Here is a 24411-nt window from a genome sequence, read left to right as displayed (position 1 = left end):
TTATATGAGTAGAATATGAATGTTTTGACATAATAACTAAGAAAGTTACATGAAGGCTATGTTAACCAGTTTGATGGAAGTGTCTTGGATTATGTATGAAAACACCACACTGTACCCGCAAAGTGCATCAATGTACACAGTTACCATTCAATAAAAAAAAAAAAAAGAAATGCATCAGGCTAAGTCTGATAAACTCATCATAAAGTCAAAAAGATTGTTAATCAAACCATTAAGTCAGAGACTGTATCTTGCTCCCGATGTATTTGCCCAAGTGAAATCTGGAAGCTTCTAAAATCAGATCAGAGAAATAATCCAGTGAAAGGAAGGATTAGAACTAATTTCTAGTGCTCATAGGGAAGAAACTCAGCTTTACACGAACCTCATTATCTTTTTGATAACAACAGCCAAAAAGAAGATCTTAAAATAATAACTGACCTCCAAGCCCAGGTCGCAGTCGGTTGTCATAGCCATCCAGAAGACGATCCAAGATTCTGGTAAAGATAGTGATGTTGTCGGTGCTGTCATCAGGAATATCTGGGGCATGCTTAGGAGAGAGTCTAGGGCAGGGCAAGGAAAAGAGAAGGGAAGTCATAGTTCTTAATAGGGAAAATTACATGTGTAAATACTTCAACTCAAGTCGATTCCAAACAATAGACTGGACCAGTTACATTGCCCTATATCTTAACCCAAACGGCAAGCACTTCCTATTTGTCACAACAATTGCCTGTCTAGGAGGCAGACAGTGGTCGATATGTGAGCTCTTACTCCAGCATGAGTTTTAATAGGGATATGCTTCGGCTTCATCTGAGCAGGGGAGAGACACAAGCAGAAATTCTGAACAGAACGTCACTGGGAACAGTACCTGGCGTACAGCTGATTGTTCATAGTGTGTTGCATGAATAAACCAGCCTTAAAATAAAGAAACGAAATGTCACTGAAGACTCACTTCTCTTCTAGCCCAAAGAAACATAAGTTCACAGAAAAAAGGAGTCAAATGGACCTTTGAATTGTATCTAGCCTGCCCCTACCACCCCATGGAGACAGGACAACCCAGAGCAGTAGGAGTCCATCAATTGTCAAAGCTACTAAAAGGACTCTTAAGACCCTCCCTAATCTCTCTCATTTCATACACAGGGACGCAAACTCAGGAGGGAAATCAGATATTCCCCCCGTCATGTTGCTAATGAGAGGCAAAGACAGGAGTCTAATCCAACTTTTTGGATTCTCTAGTGTCCCTCAGCTATTTCCTGCTTCTCCAGTTTCATTGTCTCCTGCAGTGTTTTGAGGAATTGGCATGTTAGTAACCACCTAATCAGGCCCAGGCACTGAGTGAGACTGATATTTTCACTTGTTGAGAAGGAGCTTTGACAGTGCTAGAAATAAAGAAAGGCTGTGGGAAGTTCAGGAGAAAGGTATAGTGAAACAAATGGCTGTTGCCAAGGGTCAAGAAGTGTGATTAGAATCAAGTTATGAACCATGAGCTACAAATCCTGGGCTGAAGTGCCAGGTATAATCTTGATTTGGGGGAGAACATTAAGCAACCTACAGTAACATATCTTTTGGGGCCTCAGTTTTCCCCATTTTTAACCTGATCCCAGAAACTACACTTTAATAAATGTATAATAGGGCCAGGAATGATGGCTTATGCCTATAATCCCAGCACTCTGGGAGGCCTTGAGCTCAAGAGTTTGAGAACAGCCTGAGCAAGAACAAGACCCCTTTCTCTACTGAAAACAAAAATTAGCTGGGCGTTGTGGTGGGCGCCAGTAGTCACAGCTACTTGGTAGGCTGAGGCAGGACTTCTTGAGCCCAGGAGTTTGAGGTTGCTGTGAGCTATCTTGCCATGGCACTCTACTGAGGGTGACAGAGTGAGACTATGCCTCAAAAAAAAAAATGTATACTAACTATTCCTACCATCCAGTTGATCAGAGGTATAAAAGTCACAAGATACCAGGTCAGGAGTGTACTAAGAGACAGTCAGTATGTCTCCCCACCAATATTTATCCTTAGCAGTGAGCTGGTTCTTGTTTTGAAAAGACCCTGAGAAAGACCTACAGAGTAGTAGAAACATTTGAACTGAATGGTTCTTACTCTAAACTGCCACTCTCTGGCTGACAAACTTGAAAAAGTCATTTCGAACCATAGTTTCCTTAATTTATAAACCAATTCAATTCACTTAATCATTCAATGTATTTTTAGTGAGTATTAATTATGTGCCTATTACTGTTTTAGGCATTATAATGGAGCAGAAAATAAAATAAAGCAAAGCAAGTAACCCTCCCCCTGCCTAACTTACAAGGTAGCTAAGATATCAAATCATAAAACAGATACACATAAGGAAAGGGAACAAGGTTCCATGAGTTTGGTCACATGTGTTCGAGGTTTTTAGTTGTGTGACATTAAGCAAACCATATAACACCTCCAGTAACAGCAATAGCAGATAGCATCTTTGAAATTCAAATAACTTCACAGATATGTTGTATTAATATTAAATTATATATTAAAATTATTGGGCTTAATGCTTTACATCTAGAAGTCTTAAAAATTTGTTTTCTCTTTTTGGAAACAGCAGACTATGCACTCAAATGCATTATTCAAATATAATTTTTTTTATTCCTTTGCTTATTTTTTATTTTTATTTCTTTGCTTTCGTTGTTTTTTTTTGTTGTTGTTGAGACAGAGTCCCACCCTATGCCCTGAGCAGAGTGCAATGGCATCATAGCTCACTGCAACCTCAGACTTGGGCTGTGAGTATCCCGCTGCCTCAGTCTCTGGAAGCCACTGAAATGACAGGAGCTCCCCACAGCATCTGGCTGGGTTTTTCCAGTGGAGTCAGGGTTTCACTCTCACTCAGGCAAGTCTTGAACCCCTGAGATCAAGCAATTCTCCCTCCTCAGGCTCCCACAGTGCTGGGATTACAGGCATGAGCTGCTGCGCCCGTCTCAAATATAAATTTTAACAACAAAAATTTGGCACTCTCATCAGACAAAAGCTATAAGGAAACCTTTGGCCTGAGTGGCACCGGAACGGAGGCAAGAGTAGAGATGACTGGCTGGGAAAGTGGACAGATCACAAGAAGTGGAAAGATGCCTCACTGGGAAGGCGGAAGAAAGAAGGAAAGTGTAGTGGAGAGCCAACAGACTGACATCAGTAAGCACAGACATCCTGTCAAGTTAACAGCCCACCACTGGCTCGATCCACCAATGTTCTGAATCCATCTGACATGGCTGTGGGGTGGAGGGGGAAAGCTGTGGTGGCTCAACTGATTTTGTGTAAATCCCATTCTCATAAGCCCTTAACTCTCACCATGGGTGATCTCACTCAACCCTGGATAGCCTATTTCAATTTGTTGGAAATAGATCCATAAACTGAACTGAGAAATCATTTCCTGGATTGCTAGAAGAGGATAGAAAGGAGAATCCTTATGGAAGTATAGGAAAACTATAAAGGGCTTCAGAAATTATCTATTCCAGATGGATTTGTACATAGAAGTGTTAAATCCCCTGATCATAAGTTTGAATTAGCCTGATAGTTAATGGAGCCGCCTCTTACCGAAATACTAACTTCCCTGAGAAGGCATCCCCATCCCCTCCTGACTGGAGATATGTTAGCAGCATTCTTTTTCTTTTCTTTCTTTTTTTATTAAATCATATCTATGTACATTAATGCTATCATGGGGTACAGAGTGCTGTTGCTATATATAATTTGAAATACTTTCATCCAACTAGTTAACATAGCCTTTATGTCATTTTCTTAGTTATTGTGTTAAGAGATTTATATTCTACATTTAGAGAGATTCACATGTACCCTCATAGGATGAACCATAGGCGTGATCCCACCAATCACCCTCCCTCCACCCAGCCTCCCCCATCTTCTTCCCTCCCTCTCCCCATGTTCCTGGGCTATAATTGGGTTATAGCTTTCCTATAAATTAGTTTCATAGTAGTGCTGAGTACATTGGATACTTTTTCTTTCATTTTTGGGATACTTTGCTAAGAAGAATATTTTCCAGATTTCTTTGCCAATAACTTTAAAGCTTGTAAGTAAAAAATCAATGCTAAACAGTACCCTAAGACTATTTTCAGATGTCTCTACAATTTTACACTTGATTACTGATAAATTTTCCCCATGATATACACTAAATTATTGCATAGGGAGCTAGAAGTTGGTTTAATCTAGAACCTAAATCAGGATTCTCATTTTAATAACTAAACTGCAATGAGATGCTATAGTCTGTGCCTATGCAAAGGTAGTTGAGGGGAAAAGGAAACCCACGCCTAACAGGTGCAATGCACATATTCTCGGTAAAGGGCAAGCTTATAACATCAACTTCAAGTGTACAAATTCAAATGATGTAATGTGAGTGTGCCCCTGTAATACTCTGATATAAAAAATAAATTGAAGAAGAAAAGGTATGGCTAGAATCCCAGAAATCCAGCATTAGGAAAAGATCCATGGTATGTCAGAATTACAGAGGACCTTAGAGATTATATAATTCTCTCCCTTCTTTTTGTGTGGGACGCCTAAGACATTGACTCCAAAGAGACAAAGGAATTGCTCAATGCCACATACTTATTTGACAGTATAGGGCAGGCGTCCTCAAACTATAGCCCACAGGCCACATGTGGCCCGCCCAGGACATTTATCTGGCCTGCTGGGTGTTTTTGCCACCACTAGCTGTCTTGCTTAGCAGCCGACTCATCTCAGGACCCACAGTCCAGCCCTTCAACAGCCTGAGGGACAGTGAACTGGCCTCCTGTTTAAAAAGTTTGAGGACCCTTGATATAGGGGAACAGCCAACTGGCAAATGGTCAGAACATACAAAACACTTATTGATTACCTTCCCCATATTTTACAGGCATGATTCATGGCACCCCAAAACAATTAAAATCACAGATCACCATAACAGGTATAATAATGAAAAAGCTTGAAATATAGCAATAATTACCAAACGTGATGTAGAGACACAAAATCAGCATATGCTATTAGAAAAATTATGGCAGCAGACTTGCTTAATGCTGGGTTGCCACACATCTTCAATTTGTAGAAAAAAAAAACCACACACACAGACAAAACCCTCACTATACATAAAGCACAGCCACAAGGCATACCTGTACTTCTATACATGTAAAATGTGGATAATACCCCACCTTTGAATGTTTTTGAAAGAAATAAGTAAATAAGATAATAAATACAAAGTCAAGTTGTAAATGAGGGTTGTTCATTAATTCCTCCCCAAACTTGAACATGTTATGAGAAGCCTTTTAAAGACATGCACTTTAAACTACAGAACAAGGCCACATTCACTGACCAGCTAGAGCAGCAGTTCTCAACCTGTGGGTCACTACCCCTTTGGAGTCTCCTGCATATCAGATATTTACATTACGATTCATAACACTAGCAAAATTACAGTTATGAAGTAGCAACTAAAATAATTTTATGGTTAGGGGTCACCACAACATGAGGAACTGTATTAAAGGGTCAGGCATTAGGAAGGTTGAGAACCACTGAGCTAGAGATTAAGTGCAAGATGTTGGCAGTTACCAGCATTAGTTCAACGACTTCATGAAGCACTGGGAAGCTTGTGATAGCGGGTAGCAAAAGAGCCACAGATAGAGAGTTGCTGATGCAGTCTGCAGAGTGACCCACAGAGAAGAGGAGTTTACTTTTCCTAATACTCCCTACCTCCTGGGGGAAAATAGATTTTTTAAAATAGTGAAAATTCTAAATTACTGTCCAGATTATGTCTTTGCATTGCTCAAAAAACCTTCCATAACTCTTCACCATTTACCAAATAAAATCCCAACCCCTGGGCCTAACTGCACGGCTTTCTGCAATCTGTTCCCAATATACTTTTACAGCTGCAAATCTACGACTTTTCTTTCTGATCAGAAATCATGAACAAATCAGATTGCTCACTATTTCTCAATTTTCCCCACGCTTTCATTTTTGAAGCCTAGCCATTCCTATAAGCGGTAAGGTCTATCTGAAGATTCAGCACTAGGGACACCAGTAGTATACTGGGGAGGGAAGGAGAAACACCTGGAATTCAATAGCATTCTAACATCTTTACAAAAGCCACTTAAAGGCAAAAAAACCCCCTGATTTCTGGTTAGAATATGCCCAATCCATCTCAAAAAACACAGCTGTTCTTTTCTGAAATAGTTTCTACAGACTGGTAATAAAACTAGAGAAGGGCTGACTTGAGACACACCCACCCAACACATGCCCTGCCTATTCACACTAACTTTATTTGCTGAGTTAAAGTAAAATAAAGACCAAAATCCTTCATGCCTTCTTGGCAACTGGAAGCCACTCTTTTGCAAAACATGCACAGGAAAATGTAACTAGTATATGTTGTGAATGATAAAGAGATACGATTCCACATGAACATAATCAGACATAGCCCAACTTAAGATGTGCTGTGATCTAACATTTGCAAAGAATTAGCAAGAGTACATTTTCCTTTAAAACAATGCCCTAAGGGTAGCTAGTTTTCCAAGAAATATTACACAGGTCTATTACTCAGAATTTATGTGAATGATTGTGACCATAGTACCAATGCCTGAGCACTATTTCACCAACATTTTTGGCTAAGTGGACTTTCATAGGCCATCCTGGGAACACTTATAACATGGTGTACGTGGAGAAAAAAAATTGACAAGAAAGAAGGGACAGCTACAGTACTGGGAATATTCTCTCCTCCACTGTTATTTGCTCTTTACCCCACACCCACAGCCACGATCAAAGCAATGAGCTGGCCACCAGCTCGAAGACTCTCAATCAATCCTGGTGGCCAATATCCTTACAACGCAGAGTCCTGACAATTGTCATCTTAACCAAGTGATCAAATCTAGTACCAGAAATACTGAGACAACCTCACCTCCTGACATGTTGCGCTAAGAAGTCATAGCACCACCTACAAAATATACTTACTTAATCCTAGTCTCAAATATCCATCGCTGCCAACTGTCACGAGTACTCCATTTCCACAAAGGAAAATGGTAACTTGAAATGATATTTCTCCTCCAGGTCCTATAAAAAAAAACTGCATTTGCCCCATCTTAATATAGTATCCAGCCACAAGGCTGAGATATTAAATGTTCAGAGATTGTGAGATTACTATATGTAAGTAAATGTTCACATGCGTGGAAGAAACAGACATGTGCCTCATTCTTATTTGAAAGTGGCCAAACTCATAAAAAGCAATATATTGTGGCAGACTTCCTGGGTTTTCGTTCTAGCTCTGCTACTTTCTAGCCATACGAGCTTTGGCAAGTAACTTGAGCAGTCCACTTCTTCACGTTTTAGCTTTGAAACAGGAATAATAGTATCACCTAACTAGCAGATCTGTTATAAGAATTACAAGAGTCGACATACAACAGTACTTAGAATAATAGTACTTGGTACACAGTGAGAGCTATACTGATACAAAGTTTAAACTAGCACCATGGAATATGAAAACCATAATAAGTATACATTCTTGAGTTTCAAAATCATCTAATTAGAGAACAAAAGAAACTGTCCAGTTTGAAGCAGTGTCTGGAAAACCATATTGTGTCGGGGAAGACTAGAAAGAAATGAGAGTTAACCTGCAGACAGGCAAGCCTGGAGTAGACCTGGGAGCTGCCACGTGGAAGAGAAAACAGATGGTACATGCGTAGGAAGCTGCTGGAGCTGAGCCTGTGGTAAGGATACAGCTTATCACTGGAGAGATGCAAACTGCCTAGTCAATCATCAAGCATCATGCAGGGGAAATTTCTGCCCACAAAAGGAGCCAAAAAACTGACAGCCACTCAAGTCCCACTTCTGGCTCTGAAATTTTTAAATTAGAGGCACTAATTCCATAAGAGAGATTACATGTAAATGGAAGGAGTGGACTTCAAGTCACAGCAAATGCACACAGGTGGCCACAGGTGCCAGTTGATTCTGAGGTTAAAAAGAGTGAGAGAATACATTTCAGTTTACATAGACTGACACCTTTGGACAGTGGCATCAACTTTAGGCTGTAGAAGTGACAAAGAAACAAGCAATTCTCCAATCATCTCTTCTTCAGTTCATAGCATCAGCTGTCACCACTGCTGCCACCATGTGATCTTGATGTAGAAAAAGTATTAATGTTGTGCCACGTTCCTCCCAAATCATGGTCTCCCCTTTATTCTTAAAATGTAAATACAAGGCCTTGTGCACAGTCTTTCCTCTTCCCTTTCATATGTATTCTCCTGTATTCATTTCTAGAGGGCTGAGTTATATGAACTACATCAACAGGCTCCACTGGCCTCTTATTTCAAATTTAATTTGGCCACTTTGGCTAAAGATGAGAGTGAAAAATAGGAGTGAAGTCTGGGCATGTAATTCTAGGCTGTCTCCCTAGGATATCTCCTCAGGATGGCGATCTCCTCCACTAAAAAATCTCTGCACCTCTGAAGAAATCTTGCTCCACAGGACATTGTCTGTTGCAGGCTGTAAGGTCTTGCTCTATTCCTTGTGGTTTCCTTCCACGTAGAGCATAATTTTAGGATTAGTCTCTTTGCAAATCTACCTTCTTCTGATAATCTTAATTGAAATGTCCTATCTGTATTCACTGGGATCCTAACTGATTTAACAAATTGTTATTATTATTATTATTACTGCAGTTTTTGGCCAGGGCCAGGTTTGAACCTACCACCTCCAGTATAGGGGGCCAGTGCCCTAGTCACTGAGCCACAGGCATCACCCTGATTCAACAAATTGTAATCAGACCTGGACAGAAGATCTATTAGGCACTTAATTACTACTTAGGCACTCGCTTGTTGACTCTTATGAAATGACTGATATTCGACCATTTTGACCTAGAAAAATTCTCAGGAATTTAATAAAATGTAGATTGTTAGCCACTATCCCCACAGCTCCCAAGTCACAATCTTGAGGTGTGCAGCCTGTTTTCCTGCTTACACATTCCAAATGTTGAGAACTATTTCATCTAGCACATGATTTTTACAACAACTGCTGAACAAACCATCATTGAGGTCATGGGGGCAGCCAACCCCAGTGATTTAATGAAATAAACCACTAAATTTGGATAAAATAATGCAGCAAGGGGATTTTTTCAACATACACACCAAAACAAGCAAACAAAAGTAGCCGCAGCTCTGTTGCGTATGAGAACTACCAGCACACACAATATGTTTGGGAAGTTATATTAATTCACTTCTAAGTATAGATAGAGTGCCAACCCTAATATTTGAAGCCAGGGTATTAGTAGTCTTGTCCCTCAAAAGTATGAAATATAGTGGACTTGAAAGAAAGTAAACAAAATAACTGTTTCTAATTCAAGAAACATGCAGTCATTATGCCTCTGTGTTATCATCAAGCACTTCACTCTGTTTTCTCAGGCAGGATTTCTTGGCTTCCTCTTTTAATATAATTACTAAGTCTTGACTATCTGGTTTTCTAATTACCAACAGGATGTAAACAACCCAATGCAAACAGGAGGGGTGACAATTAACATTGAAAATAGGGACAAAAAGAAAACGATATAGAATGAATATAATGTTTTGTTTTTTTTTTTTAGAGGCAAGGTATCACTATGTTGCTCAGGTTGATATGGAACTTCTAGGCTCAAAAAACCTGAGTAGCTGGGACTACAGGTATAGCCTCTGCACCTGGCCTTGAATTTTCTTTATGATGACCAAATGCTACCAAAGTCCTTGTTTATGATTATAAAGAAATACGCAATACCTGTTTAGAAAACTTTATAAAGGTTTTAATGCTTGAAGAGGTTAAGAGTCTATGTTTAGAACCTCCATCTTATCTAGAACATCTATCATAGCCCAGTGAAATCAGACACATGAAGAGTTAATAAAACAGAACTGGTCTGGATTTTCCAAATCTGGAAAAAGAAAAAAAAATCTCACATGCCAAGATTCTAAGGACATAAACATCCAGTTCTGCAGCCTCAGCCCCATGCTGATAGAAGATGAAAAGACTCAGAGTACATTAAGGTAATCAATGCTGCAAAAATAATTAGGAACAATTCCTACTTCAATATGCATGCTTCCAAGAATGTAAGACAATGGGATAATGTAAAATGCAAAAAAGGCACTACCAAGGAACAAAATATTCATGTAATACTGAAATATTGGAAGGCGAAGGGACCATTTCTAGTAATGACATTTCTTGGTTGAAATGGGATTTTTAAAATCTAAAATTGTACCCCATAATTGCATTAATGTACATAGCTATAATTTAATTAAAAATTAAAATTAAAAATATATATTACAAAATAAAATCTAAAAGAAGTTCAACATTGCTAAAGAACACAGGGTTTGGTGGCAAAAGGACTAAGAGATAAGGCTAAAAAGGCGGGTAGAGGCTGGGTCATACTGTGCCTTATAAAATCATGTTAAGGAGTTTGGACTTTATTCTGGGGACAATAGGAAACCATTAAGCTAGGGTAGGTATGGGTCAACATGCATTTTAGATAAAACACTGGCTATAGAGTGGAGGTTAGTTTGGATGGGAATAAGACTTCAGGAAGCAAGACAAATTAGAGGGTCTTGCAATGGTCCAAGTAGGAAACAACATTAAGTGGTAGCATGAAACTTGGGGAAAAGTAGATGAATCCATGGGATGTGGGAGGTAGAAGTGGCATATCTTGGTAATTGATTCAATATGGAGAGTGAAGAGTAGAAAACTTGCAAAATGTATTGCAAGCTTCTGGCTTGAGCAACTAGGTGTGTGGTGCTACACTGGATGAAACAAAACAAAAGTGGAAGAGGAATATTTTTGTTTATTTGTTGTTTGTTTTATTTTGTTTTCCTTTAAGAATGAGGAGGAAGATGGTGATAATGAGACTACTTTGGACATGCTTAGTTTAAGGCGTTTATGTAATAGCCAAGTGGGTATGTCCAATAGACACTGGAATATAAAAGTTGGATACTCATGAGAGGTCAGGAATGGAGACTGAGATGACAGTCACTGGCATTTATGTCTATAAGGCAGCAGTTCTCAACGTGTGGGTCGTGACCCACAGGAACTGTATTAAAGGGTTGTGGCATTAGGAAGGTTGAGAACCACAGCTATAAGGTAATTATGTTGTAGAAATGGATGAAGTCACTAGAGCACCTGTGTGTTAAGAAGATCTCCTAGAAGAAAGAAAAACACCAACACCTGAGGGATGTACAAAAGCGGGGAAGACTGAAAAAGATCTTTATATCACAAAAGGCTTTTAAGTAACTGTGTAATATTTTGAAAATATTGTAGAAAGCATAGCCACATATGTATAAAGAAAATGAAATGTAGCATTTATTCTTGGCACTATGCCCAGATTCCCTTTACTGGGCCAGTGAAACCATCCTCCAGCTACTTTGGAGAATTACCCCTATGGAAGGGAGCCACCTCAGCCTAAAATGTCTAGGAGGCTACGCCTTCCTCCAGGAGACCCACAGGCAATGCCTGACTGAGATGAGGGTACAAAGCGTGGGCCCTTTGCCCGAAGACAGGACAAATCTACAATGACGTTTATGCTTCACACCTGCACAGGAGGTCAAACAGAGGTGGTATTTTTGCTTTACTTCTTCCTTTTCTCTGTCTTTCTTCTCTTGTTTTCTTACAGTTTTCTCCTTAGTGATCTTTCAATAAATTATTTGCTCAAGAATCCTTGTTTCATGCCTTGCATGTAGAGAAGCTAAACTAAGCACCAGGAAATTGCAGTGTCTCTGAAGACAGAATTATTCTTAAATGTAACCTCATATTTAACGCATATTTCTATGTGTGTGTTTTATTTCATAATACAAAGAAGTGAAGGAGGGAAAAGTCAACATGCTACTAAAGGAATTCAGTAACATAAGGAGAGATAAACTGTTCATTTTAGCAACAGCGCCAACAGTGGCCATCTTGGTTAGAGAAGTCACCTGAGAGTCATGAGACGGGCAGTCAGGCGGCAGCAGTGGGGGCGTGTGAGGGAGATACCTAGAGATGAGGAAGCCCGGCGCTTCTTCAGGAAATACGCCCGCCAAGTGAAGCAAAGACTTAAAGGCTCTATCTGGAGGGAAGAGTTTTAAATTTAAGATGGGACATTTTTGATCATGTTTTAATGTTAATGGACCAAAGCCAATAAAAATAGACAGGTTAAAGATGATCTAGGAGAGCAGAGATAAAATTGAGAGCAAATAGCTGAAGAGAGCTGCTTTTAAGAAATTACAGAGGAGGTTCAAGCATGGGCTAGGTGGTTGCCCAAGCAGAAAGACCTTTGAGATTTCTTTTCACCTTGACAGTATGAGCTCATGATCTTTTTTTTCTTTTTCTTTTTTTTTTTTTTTTTTTTTTTTTTTTTTTTTTTGCTGAATACCATGTAATGTATCAGAGTATTTGGGGTTCATCTGTGGGTGAGAAAAGTCTGAAGTTTTGGTCTGAGACAAGCCTTTATCACACTCTTCTTTCAAGAGTTTAGGGTTCTTACCCGCCAATATCCTGCTTCACAAAGTCCCCAGGTTCTTGTCGTCTTGATTCCCCTTGGCCTGTAGTTGCAGGGAACATAATGACCAGGAAAAGAAGCCCAATGATGGTCATATAGTAGTGACTCATTTGTGTGATCACCATCTTCTTAGACACAAACTTGGAGAGACCTGGGAGATTGATAGTTCAGAAAAGGGGGAAGGGGAATGGGATTGAAAAGAAAGGAGGGAGGAAAAAGAGGTAAGAAAGAATGTTCTTATTCAACTGTATTAGAGCCATTTAACTTGTCTAGTTTTCAATACTCAGTGCTTAATTTCGCAGTTCTCTCTCCCTAGCTTATCAATGGCACCAGAATTCGTTCCCAACCCCTCTCCTGAATCAACCAGATTCTATACAAGAAAACCTGCCCAGGATAGCTTTACGTCGGTAATCAGGAGTCTTAGGTTCCAGTTCCATCTGTTTCCTTGTCTTGCCATAGGTGAGTCATAGAACTTCCCTTAGCCTCAGTTACTTCTTAGAACACAAGAGCTTAAAATAGTTTCTCATGTCTTCATTTTATTTCCCTCCAATTCCCAGTTTGATCTTTTGGTGTCACAAAGGCCTTTCCCTTGGTTAACTGTGCAATGGTTGCAGAGTCATATTAAGACCTGGAGTCTCTTTATAGCATTTTGGGGATTGATTCTCATCTTGACAGAGTTAAGTAATTTTCCAAAAGATGAAAAGGCTGAAGTAGATAGACTTTTTGCTCTGAGTCAGGTTGAGAAAATACTGACTAATGAGACACCATATGTCATAGCTCTTGAATAAGAATGCAATGTTTACCCATAAAGAGATAACTGATGACAATGGCCACTTCTTTAGGTAGGGGCCACAACACAAAGCAAAAAATCCAAGCCCAGCCTCCTAGAGTCCCTAAGAAGTCAGAAACTTATACTGAGGACAGAACTGGAGTTCAGGGCTGTTGTATTAACTCTGAATAGAGAGAGGTTTACCCAAGACATGGAGTTAAGAAAGCAGTCAATAAAGTGACACTTACTTGCCTATGTGGCTTCTTTGAATCTGAAACACTGATTACTTGAAGGAAACTAAACTGTGACTCACCACCATACTATTTTTTCAGTTGTATGAGTGGATTAATTTTCAGAGGGAATAGAGGGATATACAACTTTTTTTCCAACAAGAGCACATGGAAGAGACCAGTATATAAAACAGATCTGTGTTGGGGAGCCGTTATGGTTGATTAGATTAAGATCTAGCGTTCCACCCCGTGAAATACAGCCACTGAGCTCTACATTAAGCTGTCTTTATGAATCTGGTATATGAAAAAGCTATGATACTGGAAAAGAAGGACTTTTGACATGATGAAGTATCCACATCAGAGATATAAATAATCATAGTATTAGATTCTACCATATGAAATTACCAATATTTGACAATTATTTCACAAAAATGGCAATTTCTTATGAACAACATAATGTATATGCTGTAACATTATGGTTAATGGATTGCACAAGAGTTAATGGGCATTTTACAGGAAAGGACAGGAACAGCACAGTTTAGAAAACCACAGTGTCTGATAAGAAAATGTGGTGCCTGTGGGGCGTGAGGACCATCCATGGAATAGACGGTAACCGTGATACACGAGCATGCGCAAACATCCACAGGGATCAAGCAGACCCTAATGTTGTAAGAGCACATGACAAGGGTTAATGCTAGATAATCATGACAAATGAATAGACAATTACTCTACATGAAAAGACAGATTAGGCATAGGATATGACGTAGGAATAATCCATGGAAAACAATACATCACCATACTGCATATGCTCAGAAGATATGAAGGCATGAGTAATGACCCTGAGTGTGGGAGAAGACAACCAGGATGCATAAACAAAAGCATCCATGGCGTGGGTTCGACTACGCTATTTTAGTACATAGCTATAGGTTATGTTCAAATTATTATGGGAAACAAGCTGCGAACTGTCACACTAAGACTAGATGATAATGACAGGACTAAACGCCCTTGATTTGGAAGACCAAAACTATGATACATAGCATGAAGCATGAGAAGATAATAGTATATGAAATCATAAATAAGCATATGTTCAAACAACCATAATTCATTAGAAGGTAGACTATACTTAACAACACCTATACTTGAAAAATGGCTAAGATTTAACATTTTATGTTATGTGGTATTTTTTACAATAATTAGCATTTTCAAAAATGCCACTGGAACAGGTAGCATTGGCATGTTAGCAAATATTCACAAAACAGTAAATGAAACTGTTATATCTGCAAAGAAATATAGCATATAATCAGATTTTAGCATTAAATGAAGATATATCCATGGCACACATGCAATCATCAAACAAATGCAGACAAGGACTTGAGAAGAGATACTCAAAATACTTATGACAAATTTGGTGATTTTTCAAGTGACTAGAGTACATAAACTGAAAAGTGTGAGAGTGGAACAAAGAGCCTTCAAAAATGACTAAGTATCCATGTAGCTGAAGGCAACCCTGGCAAAACCATGACACATGGGAAGACGTACTTGGTAAATTAATCCTTAACCATAATGTAAGTACACATGATGGCAGCCATAATACAGGAACCAAGTGACATGGTTTAGGAGCAGATGGCCATGTTATGTAATTAGACTGCTGCGGTGTAGGAACAGTAGGCCATTGTCCAGGAATAGGCAGACGTGGTTACAAATTTTTTACTGAAGCAGAGAGGAAAGAGAGATACATGACCATAGTGAAGAAGTGATACACTTCGGGTAATGAAGACCATAGCTAATAAACAGTTGTCTATAATGTGTGAACACACAAATACAGTGCACCTCTCCATGGTGAAGAAAGTAAAACTTACAGTAAAGGACCATCACATAATGACATGAATATTCAGACAACTATGATACATGAGCAGAAAGTAAAACCCAATATTGATTTGAAAGTTAATGAAGAAGCCAGGCCACGTTGCTAAAGTAGACAGGATGGTGCATGCCACGGACAGTGTGTGGAAAACACCAATGTCATGCAAGGTTACAATTAACCATTGCACAATAATGGATGCCTGTGGTATGAGCAGATTGGCTATGAAACAGAAGGAGACAACTTTTGTGTAGGTTCAGATGATTGTAGTGTTAGAACAGATTGTCCATGATATGTGAACACATAATCATAACCTGCGCTCAGGCCACCATAATATGTAATTGCACAGCCAAATTAAGAAATGGTTGCCAACCAATTCACCCTACTCAAAAGCTAAAGGAAGATACAAGGAAAAAACAAAGGCAAACATCATTTATTAGCTGATGACTTGCAAATTAATATCTGCATCCTAGATATCTTCTAGAAACCAGATGTTCCAGAAGAGAACCTAGATGTTCCTAGATGTTCTAGGATCTCTCCACATTTTAAAATCATATCTTAACCCACCAGTTAAATATAAACCATGGGTTAAACTAACATGTTCAGATCTGAATTTCAGATATCCAGTCTCATACACATACATAGATCTGGTCCTCCTGCGTCTTTCCGGTCTCAAGCAATAACTCTGTGCTTCCATTTGCTCTAAGTAAAATCTTCTGATGTCATCCTCGGCTCTTCTTTTACTCTCATATTACACATCTAACCTATCAGCCAGTTTCATTAGCATTCTATTCAAAAGGAAACATATCCAGAATAAAGCCACTGGTCATCACCTCTGCTCTTACCACTCTGGCTCATCATCCCTCATCAAGATAATTGTAAAAGCCTCTTAATCAGTCTTGCTGCCTCTGCTTTGCTCCCCTACGGTCTGTTCTCCATGCATCAGCCAGAGGATACCTTTAAGTGGTAAGTCAGATAATGTCTCTCTTTGCTCAAAATCCTCCAATTTCTTCACATTTTAAAAGCCTCACCCATTTAGCATTTTTCATGAATACAATTTATTATTAACTATAGTCACCATATTATATAACAGGTTTCTTGGACTTACTGTGCCTGTCTGGCTGAAATTTTATATCCTTTGACCAGTATCTCCCTACTCCACCCTCAACCACTTCAGACGCTGGTAACCACTATTCTATTGTCTATTTCTATGAGAGCACTTTTTTAAAATTCCACATGTATTTTATTTTTCCCTATTTTTATTGTTTGGGATTCACTGAGGGCACAAAGACTTACATTACACTGACTTTGTTAGGTTAAGTCTCTCTTGTAATTGTGTCCCCCACCTCTCATATTAGCTCATCTACTGGCTTCATATTAGCATTGAGTACATTGGACTCTTGCTTCTTCATTCTTTTTTTTTTTTTTTTTGCAGTTTTTGGTCCAGGGCCGGGTTTGAATCTGCCACCTCCAATATGTGGGGTCAGCGCCCTACTCCTTAGAGCCACAGGCACCTCCCACTTCTCCATTCTTGTGAAACTTTACTAAGAAGAATGTGTTCTACCTCCATCCAGGTTAAAACAAAAGATGTAACGTCTCCATCTTTTTTTAAAATTATTTTGCAGTTTTTGGCTGGAGCTGGGTTTGAACAAGCCACCTCTGGCATATGGGGTCAGCACCCTACTCCTTTGAACCACAGGTGCCACCCACATCTCTGTCTTTTTTAAGGCTGCATAGTTTTCCATTGTGCATGTATACATACCACATCTTCTTTATCCACTCATCCATTAATAGATAAGTTAATTCCGTATCTTGGCTATTGTGAATAGTGCTGCAATGAACATGGCAGTGCAGATATCTTTTGATAATAGCTATTCTAACAGGTGTGAGGTCATATGGCATTGTGGTTTATACTTTGCATTTCTCAGCTGATTAGTAATAAACATTTTATCTTATACCTGTTGGCCATTTGTGTGTCTCACCACAAAAATGATAACTATGGGAAGCACTGCATATGCTAATTAGCTCGATTGAGTCATTCTACAATGTGTATAAACTTCGAAACATCCTGTTGTACAGGATGAATTTCTTGAAATTGCTGAATACAATTTTGTCTGTAAAATAAATAAATGCTGTTTCAAAAGTCTCACTATGATCTACAATGACCTACATGATCTAATCATCAATTACATAGCTAACCTCATTCCCTATCACCTTTCTCTCTCATGTACTCCACTTCGGCCATTGTGGATTCCTTGTGGCTCTCTGAATGAGTCATGCATACTCCTGCCCCAGGACCTTTGCACCTGCTATTGCCTTGACTTTGGCTATTTTCCCATCCAATTTTCATGTAGTTTGTTCCCTCACCTTATTCAGATTTTTATTCAAGTATCACCTTTTCATCAAGGGCTTTCCTGACTACCCTATCTAAAATCCCAAGCCTTCCAAACACTCCTTATATGTCCTATGCAGTTGCCTGCTCTATTTTCTCCTCTGCATTTCTACTTTATACTATACATATTTTTTTTGGTTAGTGCCTGTTTCTTACGCAGAATATAAGCTCAATGGGAATGAGAATTTTTGCTTTTCTTTTTAATTCAGACATAAAAACCCAATGCATAAAAGAGTATCTGACAAATAATGGGTACTTAATAAATACTGAATGAATTAATTAATGTTATAGTGACAAAGTCACATTTCTAAATGAGGTAAGATGATGTAAAGAATGGGTCTGGAAGCTGTCAGACCAAGAAGTTACTAGACACTAACAAATACTAGTTACATTAGGCTTTAAAGACCTACATCTTCATTGAAAAGTGTGGATAATAACATCCATTCTGTATGGACTGTAAACATTAAATAAGATAACATCTGTAAAATGCCTAGGAAAGAGCTACTTGGATGAGTTTGCTAATGATCCTGTCCAAATACAAATTCATTTTATCACGAACATTTGAGCAGCTGTTATGTGCAGGGTACTGATTCAGCCAATTCTTCTACTGGAATTCCTAAATGTTCTTTATCTCAATATCCAGAAACCACCAGATACTTACTGACACTCTGATCACCAATGCCCCCGCTTGAATGACATGTGGCACTATCTGCAAGAATTTTCCCAAATGCTGCCACCTAGACACTACAAAGCCAACTCTGCTGTTGTTTATCTCAAGTTGTCACCAGAGTTTCAATTGATGCCACTTAGTTCTACCTAGCCTCAAATTACTGTCATTCTTAAAGATTTTGGAGTCAAAAATACCTTCATTCCAATCCTTGATATACCAACTAGAAATCTAACATAGGGCAAGTTATTTGACTCAAAATTCTAATTTTAAAATGTTGATAATGATAATACTGTTACCTAGGGGTGTTATGAGAATGAAATTACCTAATTCATGTATAGCAATAAATATTATGGTTGATATAAAATAATCCTTACTCATGGTAAACTACAGGTTAATCCCTTAACCTCTTGCACTCCATTGAGTCTCAACTCCACCCTATTCCAGTCATCGACTCCATGGTCGTATTCTAAGCCTTGTCATTATGAATCCATGATCTCAAATCACTGTATGACCACATCTTTCCAACTTTTTTTATCTGGTACCCTCATATTGCCAATTCTTCTATCCACCCTCACCTCGAACTCATCCCCAGGATCTCTAATTTATTGATCTTACAATCTTTTACCTGTTTGTCATCACCTTCACATTCCCATTTCCTTTCTTACCCTTCTCAGATTACATACATAGTCCTTAATTAAAATCAGTATAATCATGCTCTGGATTTTGTTTAAGTTTTTTTTTATTTTTTTATTAAATCATAGCTGTGTACATTAATGCAATTATGGGGTACAATGTGCTTGTTTTATATACAATTTGAAATATTTTCATGAAACTGGTTAACATAGCCTTCGCCGCATTTTCTTAATTATTGTGTTAAGACATTTATATTCTACCCTTAGGAGATTTAACATGTACCCTTGTAAAATGCACCGTAGGTGTGGTTCAAGCCATTACTCTCCCTCCACCCATCCTCCCCACTCCCTACCCCTACCCCTCCTCTTTCCCCTTGTCTTGGGGTATAGTTGGGTTATAGCTTTCATATGGAAGTGTGGGTGCTTATAAATTGGTTTCATAGTAGGGCTGAGAACATTGGATACATTTTCTTCCATTCTTGAGATACTTTGCTAAGACGAATATGTTCCAGCTCCATCCATGTAAACATGAAAGAGATAAACTCTCCATCTTTTTACGCTGCATAATATTCCATGGTATACATATACCACAATTTATTAATCTATTCGTGCTTGGGAAATAAACACTAACCCTGGGTCAATTCCACTCTTGACCTGCAAATGAGAATCTGAATATAGCTAGAGAAAAATGCATAATCATGCCTTACTGACCTCTTTATATTTTCTGCATCATACTTCAAATTTGCCAAACCAATTCATTCCCCCACTGTCTGAGACAACGATTTTATTTTCACTTTCTTTTCTCTCCTGCAATCTCAAATAACTTCTCTCAGAATCTCAGAAAATGTCTTTCCTTCTTATTTTACTAAGAAAACTCATAGTAATCAAAAGATGATGCTTTATTCTTCCTAATATCAATTATGCCAACATACCTGAATCTCACTCTTCCCTTGTTATCAGGGGTACCGATGTTCCTATCTAGTGTGAGCCCACATGCCCTGGATCCTATTCCTTGTCTTATGCTTAGGGATATTACTTCAGTGATTGTCTTATCTCTCCCTCACTTGTCAGCATTCTTCTCTTTACTGCCTCATTCCTTCCAACATAAAAATGATGTAATATCAGCCGTTATTTTTAAAAAACCCTCCCTTGACCTGAAAATCCCCTACAACTGTTTCCCAATTTATCTGCTTCCCTTTATGGTAACTCATTTCAATAATTTTTCTATCTTAACTTCCTCACCAATCGTTGTCTCATATCATCCATGATGATCAAGTCTTTTTACCCATCATTACACTGAAACCACTTTGATTACTCATTCATTCAAAATGTATGGAGTATCACCTATCTGCCACTATTCTAGGTGCTGAGAATACTTTAATGAACAAAACAGTAAAAAGAATGGAGTCAATAAAGAAAAAGAACACTAAACTGAGGACTCTTCTCTCACAGATCAAATCCGCCCACATCCAGTCTGCATCCGAGCCTCAATTTTTCGCTCTTCCACACCCTATATCTAAACTGTCAGGACAGATCCAGACCTGCCCACTTTTCACCACCTTCCTGGCCCCAGCTGGTGCAAACTGCCCCCATAACTGATATGAATGGCTAACTTATCTCTCTACTGTGACTTCTGCCCCCTAATAGTCCATTCTCTACATAGCACTCAGAGTAAGATTTTAAAAATATAAGTCAGATTCTATCACACTCTTCTCAAGCTTTCCCAGAGGATTTTCATGAAATCCCAAGTACTAGCAATGACCTATTAAGAATCTAGTTGATTTGATCATTTTGCTTAGAAGATAGGATCACTACCTAAAATTACATCACATGTTTATTTGTTTATCTCCTGTTTTTTCCACAATCTATAAGCTTCATGAGTACAGGAACTTGAGCTCTATGTATAGAACAGTGTCTGGCAAATGGGAGCTACTCAGTAAAATATTTATCCAAAATAAAAAATGAGTGGATGTTTTCCCAAGTTCATGTCCACACAACTCTGGGTACCCTTTCCTCCTCAGAGATATATTCTCAAGACTATCCTTTCCTTCTAAAGCCTTTCCCTTGTGCCTTTTGAAAATTCAATTTTATGGAAAACAAATTTCTCTATGCCCACAGCCTCTTAACAGAAAACTCTCCCCCTTGTATTTGCCTTAAGCAATTGAGCTTTATACCAAAGACACTATTTTATCAGCTTTACTCTGAAGTGTGGCATGCACATACTCCCATATACATTATGAAGCTGAGACAATGAGAACTGTCTCATCTCCTCCATCCGAGCTTGAAACTCTCCCTCCTCTGTCCAGATGTACACTCTCTGCGTAACTGGAGGTTCCTGTCTCTATATGTATCACCCTCTACCTTTTAACCTTACTTCAGCCTCCTTGCAGCCTCTCCATGTAGAATCAAAGTCAATGTTCAGCTCATACTCTTTATGTCCTCCCATCCTGTTCAGTATTTCACTATTTGTGTAGATAACATATCTAGCACATGGCTCAGTGCCTATAGCTCAGCGGCTAGGGTGCCAGCCACATACACCAGAGTTGGCAGGTTCGAATCCATCCTGGGCCTGCCAAACAACAATGACAACTACAGCCAAAAAATAGCCAGGCGTTGTGGTGGGCACCTATAGTCCCAGCTACTTGGGAAGCTGAGGCAAGAGAATCATTTAAGCCCAAGAGTTGGAGGTTGTTGTGAGCATCTTCTAACATGGGCGACATAGTTAGACACTGTCTCAAAAAAAAAAAAAAAAAAAAAACATTATCTAGCACAGTTATTTGACTGGCACTGTCCCTATGCCCTTCTCTTACCCTGTAGGTTAGCAATCTACTATGTCCATAGTCACACCCTGTATCTTACACATAAGTGCTCCACACGACAAATGTTACACTACAGTATCCGCAATTTCTGACCTTATTCTGTTATTCTCCTAGTTTCTAAACTCTATTGATCCTCCCATTGGCTCCCAGTCTCCTGGGCTTTCTTTGTGTTCTTTCCTTTCATTTCAAGGTTGGATCTAATGATAAATCACTTGAACTAGCATCTTGTTTATATGACTTTGCATCGCGCTTGCCTAGAAACCCTTTTTTGGATCAATACACAAAATATCTGTGTTGTCACAGACTGATGAATGCAGCTGAAGAGAATCCCACAACTATTCAAATCAGCAGCACAACAAATCCATTGTCTCTAATGCTGGCACTCTCCAATAATCCTTTGATTTCTCATAAACCAGCTCTCTTCCCTAATCCTCTCAACGGTTCTAAACCTTTGCCATTCTTTTCAAGTTGAATATTTATGGAAACTTGCATCTTTTTTTACTGAAAAAGGCAAGATGATCAGGAGCAACAAACCACCGACAGCAGATACTAGCAGAGTGCCACACACACTCTCTTGGATCTCCTCATCAGTGTCATGTACCCTGTTTTCATCGTGCCTTCACTCCCACAAGGCAGCATCTATATCTATTTGTCTGAAGGCTGGCTTTGGGTTTCTGAAACTAACTTTTTGCCTGTGCACATTGAGAATCAGAACCGCCTGAGAATTTGAGTCCCTAAACCAAGGCAGCTCTTAACTTGGACTGACAGGTGCAGAAGTATCAATACTGCAGCTTCCTCATAGAGCCAACATTGAGGGATGAACCACACACTTTCCATGGCACTTTGCTAGACATTTCACACTTGCTTGTCCTCCTTTGCTTCCTTGCTCCACTTCCTACTACTTTACTGGGTTTTCCCAGGAACATTTCCTAGTAAACTGCCTTCATATGAATCCTCACCTAGCATCTGCTTCTGTGAAACTCAATTTAAGACATCAGCCTCTTTCCAACCTACAAAATTAACTCACTTCACTGTTACATACATCCTTACTTTCTTTTCCATTCATTTCACGAAATGAGGTTAACCTGCCTTCTTTTAGAATAACCTCTCAACCTAAGCTCCCGATCCATCAACTCCCTTTCATGCCTGTGCCTTAAATCTCTTGCTCTCTAATGACTCATTTCTCTTACACTATAAACATAATCAAGTTTCTCTCATCTTAAAAAAAAATTTCATCAATATGCTTCTTTTCAGTTCTTATCTTCTTTCCTTTCTTTATCAATCAAGCTTCTGGAACCAGTAATTTATAATTGTTTATCCCACTTTATTCCCTTTCTATTTATTTTTAATCAGCTAAATTCTACCTTCTTCTCTGATTACCTCATTGAATTCCACATTACCATCCTATAAACTATACTCCGTCCATTTCTACTCCTATCTGTTTTAAGGGTTCCTATATGGATACTTCTAAATTTAGGGATCCCTGGCTCTGAATTAATACAATTCAACATATATACATATATATCCTCTTAATTTCCCTTTAAAAGGTAGCAACAGAAAATACTGGGTGGGGGAAGAAGGTTTGATTGTCAAGAGCAATGGAAAAAAGGCAAATATCCAATGTCTAAAAGGAAATTTTGTTATATATGTTGTTATTGAAGATGAATTCAGAGAAACATTATTGGACTATATAACATGTTTCATCCTGTAAAAATGAATATAGAGATATAAAAACTGCTAGAAAAAGGTAAACCAATGTCACATAAATACCATAATTTAGAAAATTAAGAGTAGACTAGCCAAAACTGTGTGTAATCATTCCCTGATATCATGTATTTTGTCCTGTACTCTTCTTTGAGGTATATACAGGGACAGTTGCTGTTCTTCCTTATTCCCACCATTAGTAACAACTCATAAAACTCCCTGTTCCCAGTAACACGACACAGAAAAAATAAAATGAAAATATGGAAACTAAAGATAAATGAAAGAAATTGAATTTTTGAGGTAAATTAACACCCCACTCAGTGTGCAACAGATTAAGCTGACAAAAATAAAGACAGACCTAAACATCATAATTATTATGACTGAATAAACAGAAATTGAAATTTTTTCTCTAAATAACATCATCCCAAGCTTGAGGGAGCAAAACCATAAAGCACAATTTGATTTTGTGGGAGAATTAATTCAATGTTGTACAAATGAATAAATAAATACATCAGAATTCTTCAATGTCTTTATGATTAAACAAAATAGAAAGAAAAACAACTCAAAAAAATAAAGAAAAAAAGAAAACAAAATAAAAACAGCAATCCAAGGGAAAGTAAGAGAAAAAAATACAGAGTTACCAAACCAAACTGTGGTTTTAACATCATCATAGAGCAAGGCAGGCACAAACCAAAGCCTAGAATTTCTTAATGGTGAGGTGCCTGACCACATGCATATACACACACACACACACACACACACACACAGGCACGCATGTGTGCACGCACACGCACACACTCTGATGCAGCTTAGATAGATCCAGGGCTATAATTTCAGAGCATCAGTGAATCAGAAGTAAACCTGTATCTCTTGTCCA

General features: G+C 38.6%; 1 protein-coding gene across 2 annotated transcripts in view; it reads right to left on the bottom strand.

The window, feature by feature from the left end:
- GABRA3 (gamma-aminobutyric acid type A receptor alpha3 subunit) overlaps nt 1–24411 on the bottom strand; it is a 232001-nt gene that overhangs the window by 136640 nt on the left and 70950 nt on the right. Inside the window, exons 2-3 of one of the 2 annotated variants that reach the window (XM_003800932.2) lie at nt 12443–12608; nt 436–557 (exon numbers count right to left, since the gene is read on the bottom strand). In XM_003800932.2, the coding sequence (XP_003800980.1) occupies nt 436–557; nt 12443–12582 (262 nt within the window). In that variant the 5' untranslated portion in view covers nt 12583–12608. Of the gene's footprint in view, nt 1–435; nt 558–12442; nt 12609–24411 lie in introns of those variants that run through there. The other variant, XM_023507580.1, reaches the window with a different exon arrangement.

This window comes from Otolemur garnettii, unplaced genomic scaffold (genome assembly GCF_000181295.1).
Source record: "Otolemur garnettii isolate 467f Iridium unplaced genomic scaffold, OtoGar3 scaffold00190, whole genome shotgun sequence".
Lineage (NCBI taxonomy): Eukaryota > Metazoa > Chordata > Mammalia > Primates > Galagidae > Otolemur > Otolemur garnettii.
This window is presented reverse-complemented; position numbering and strand designations above follow the sequence as displayed.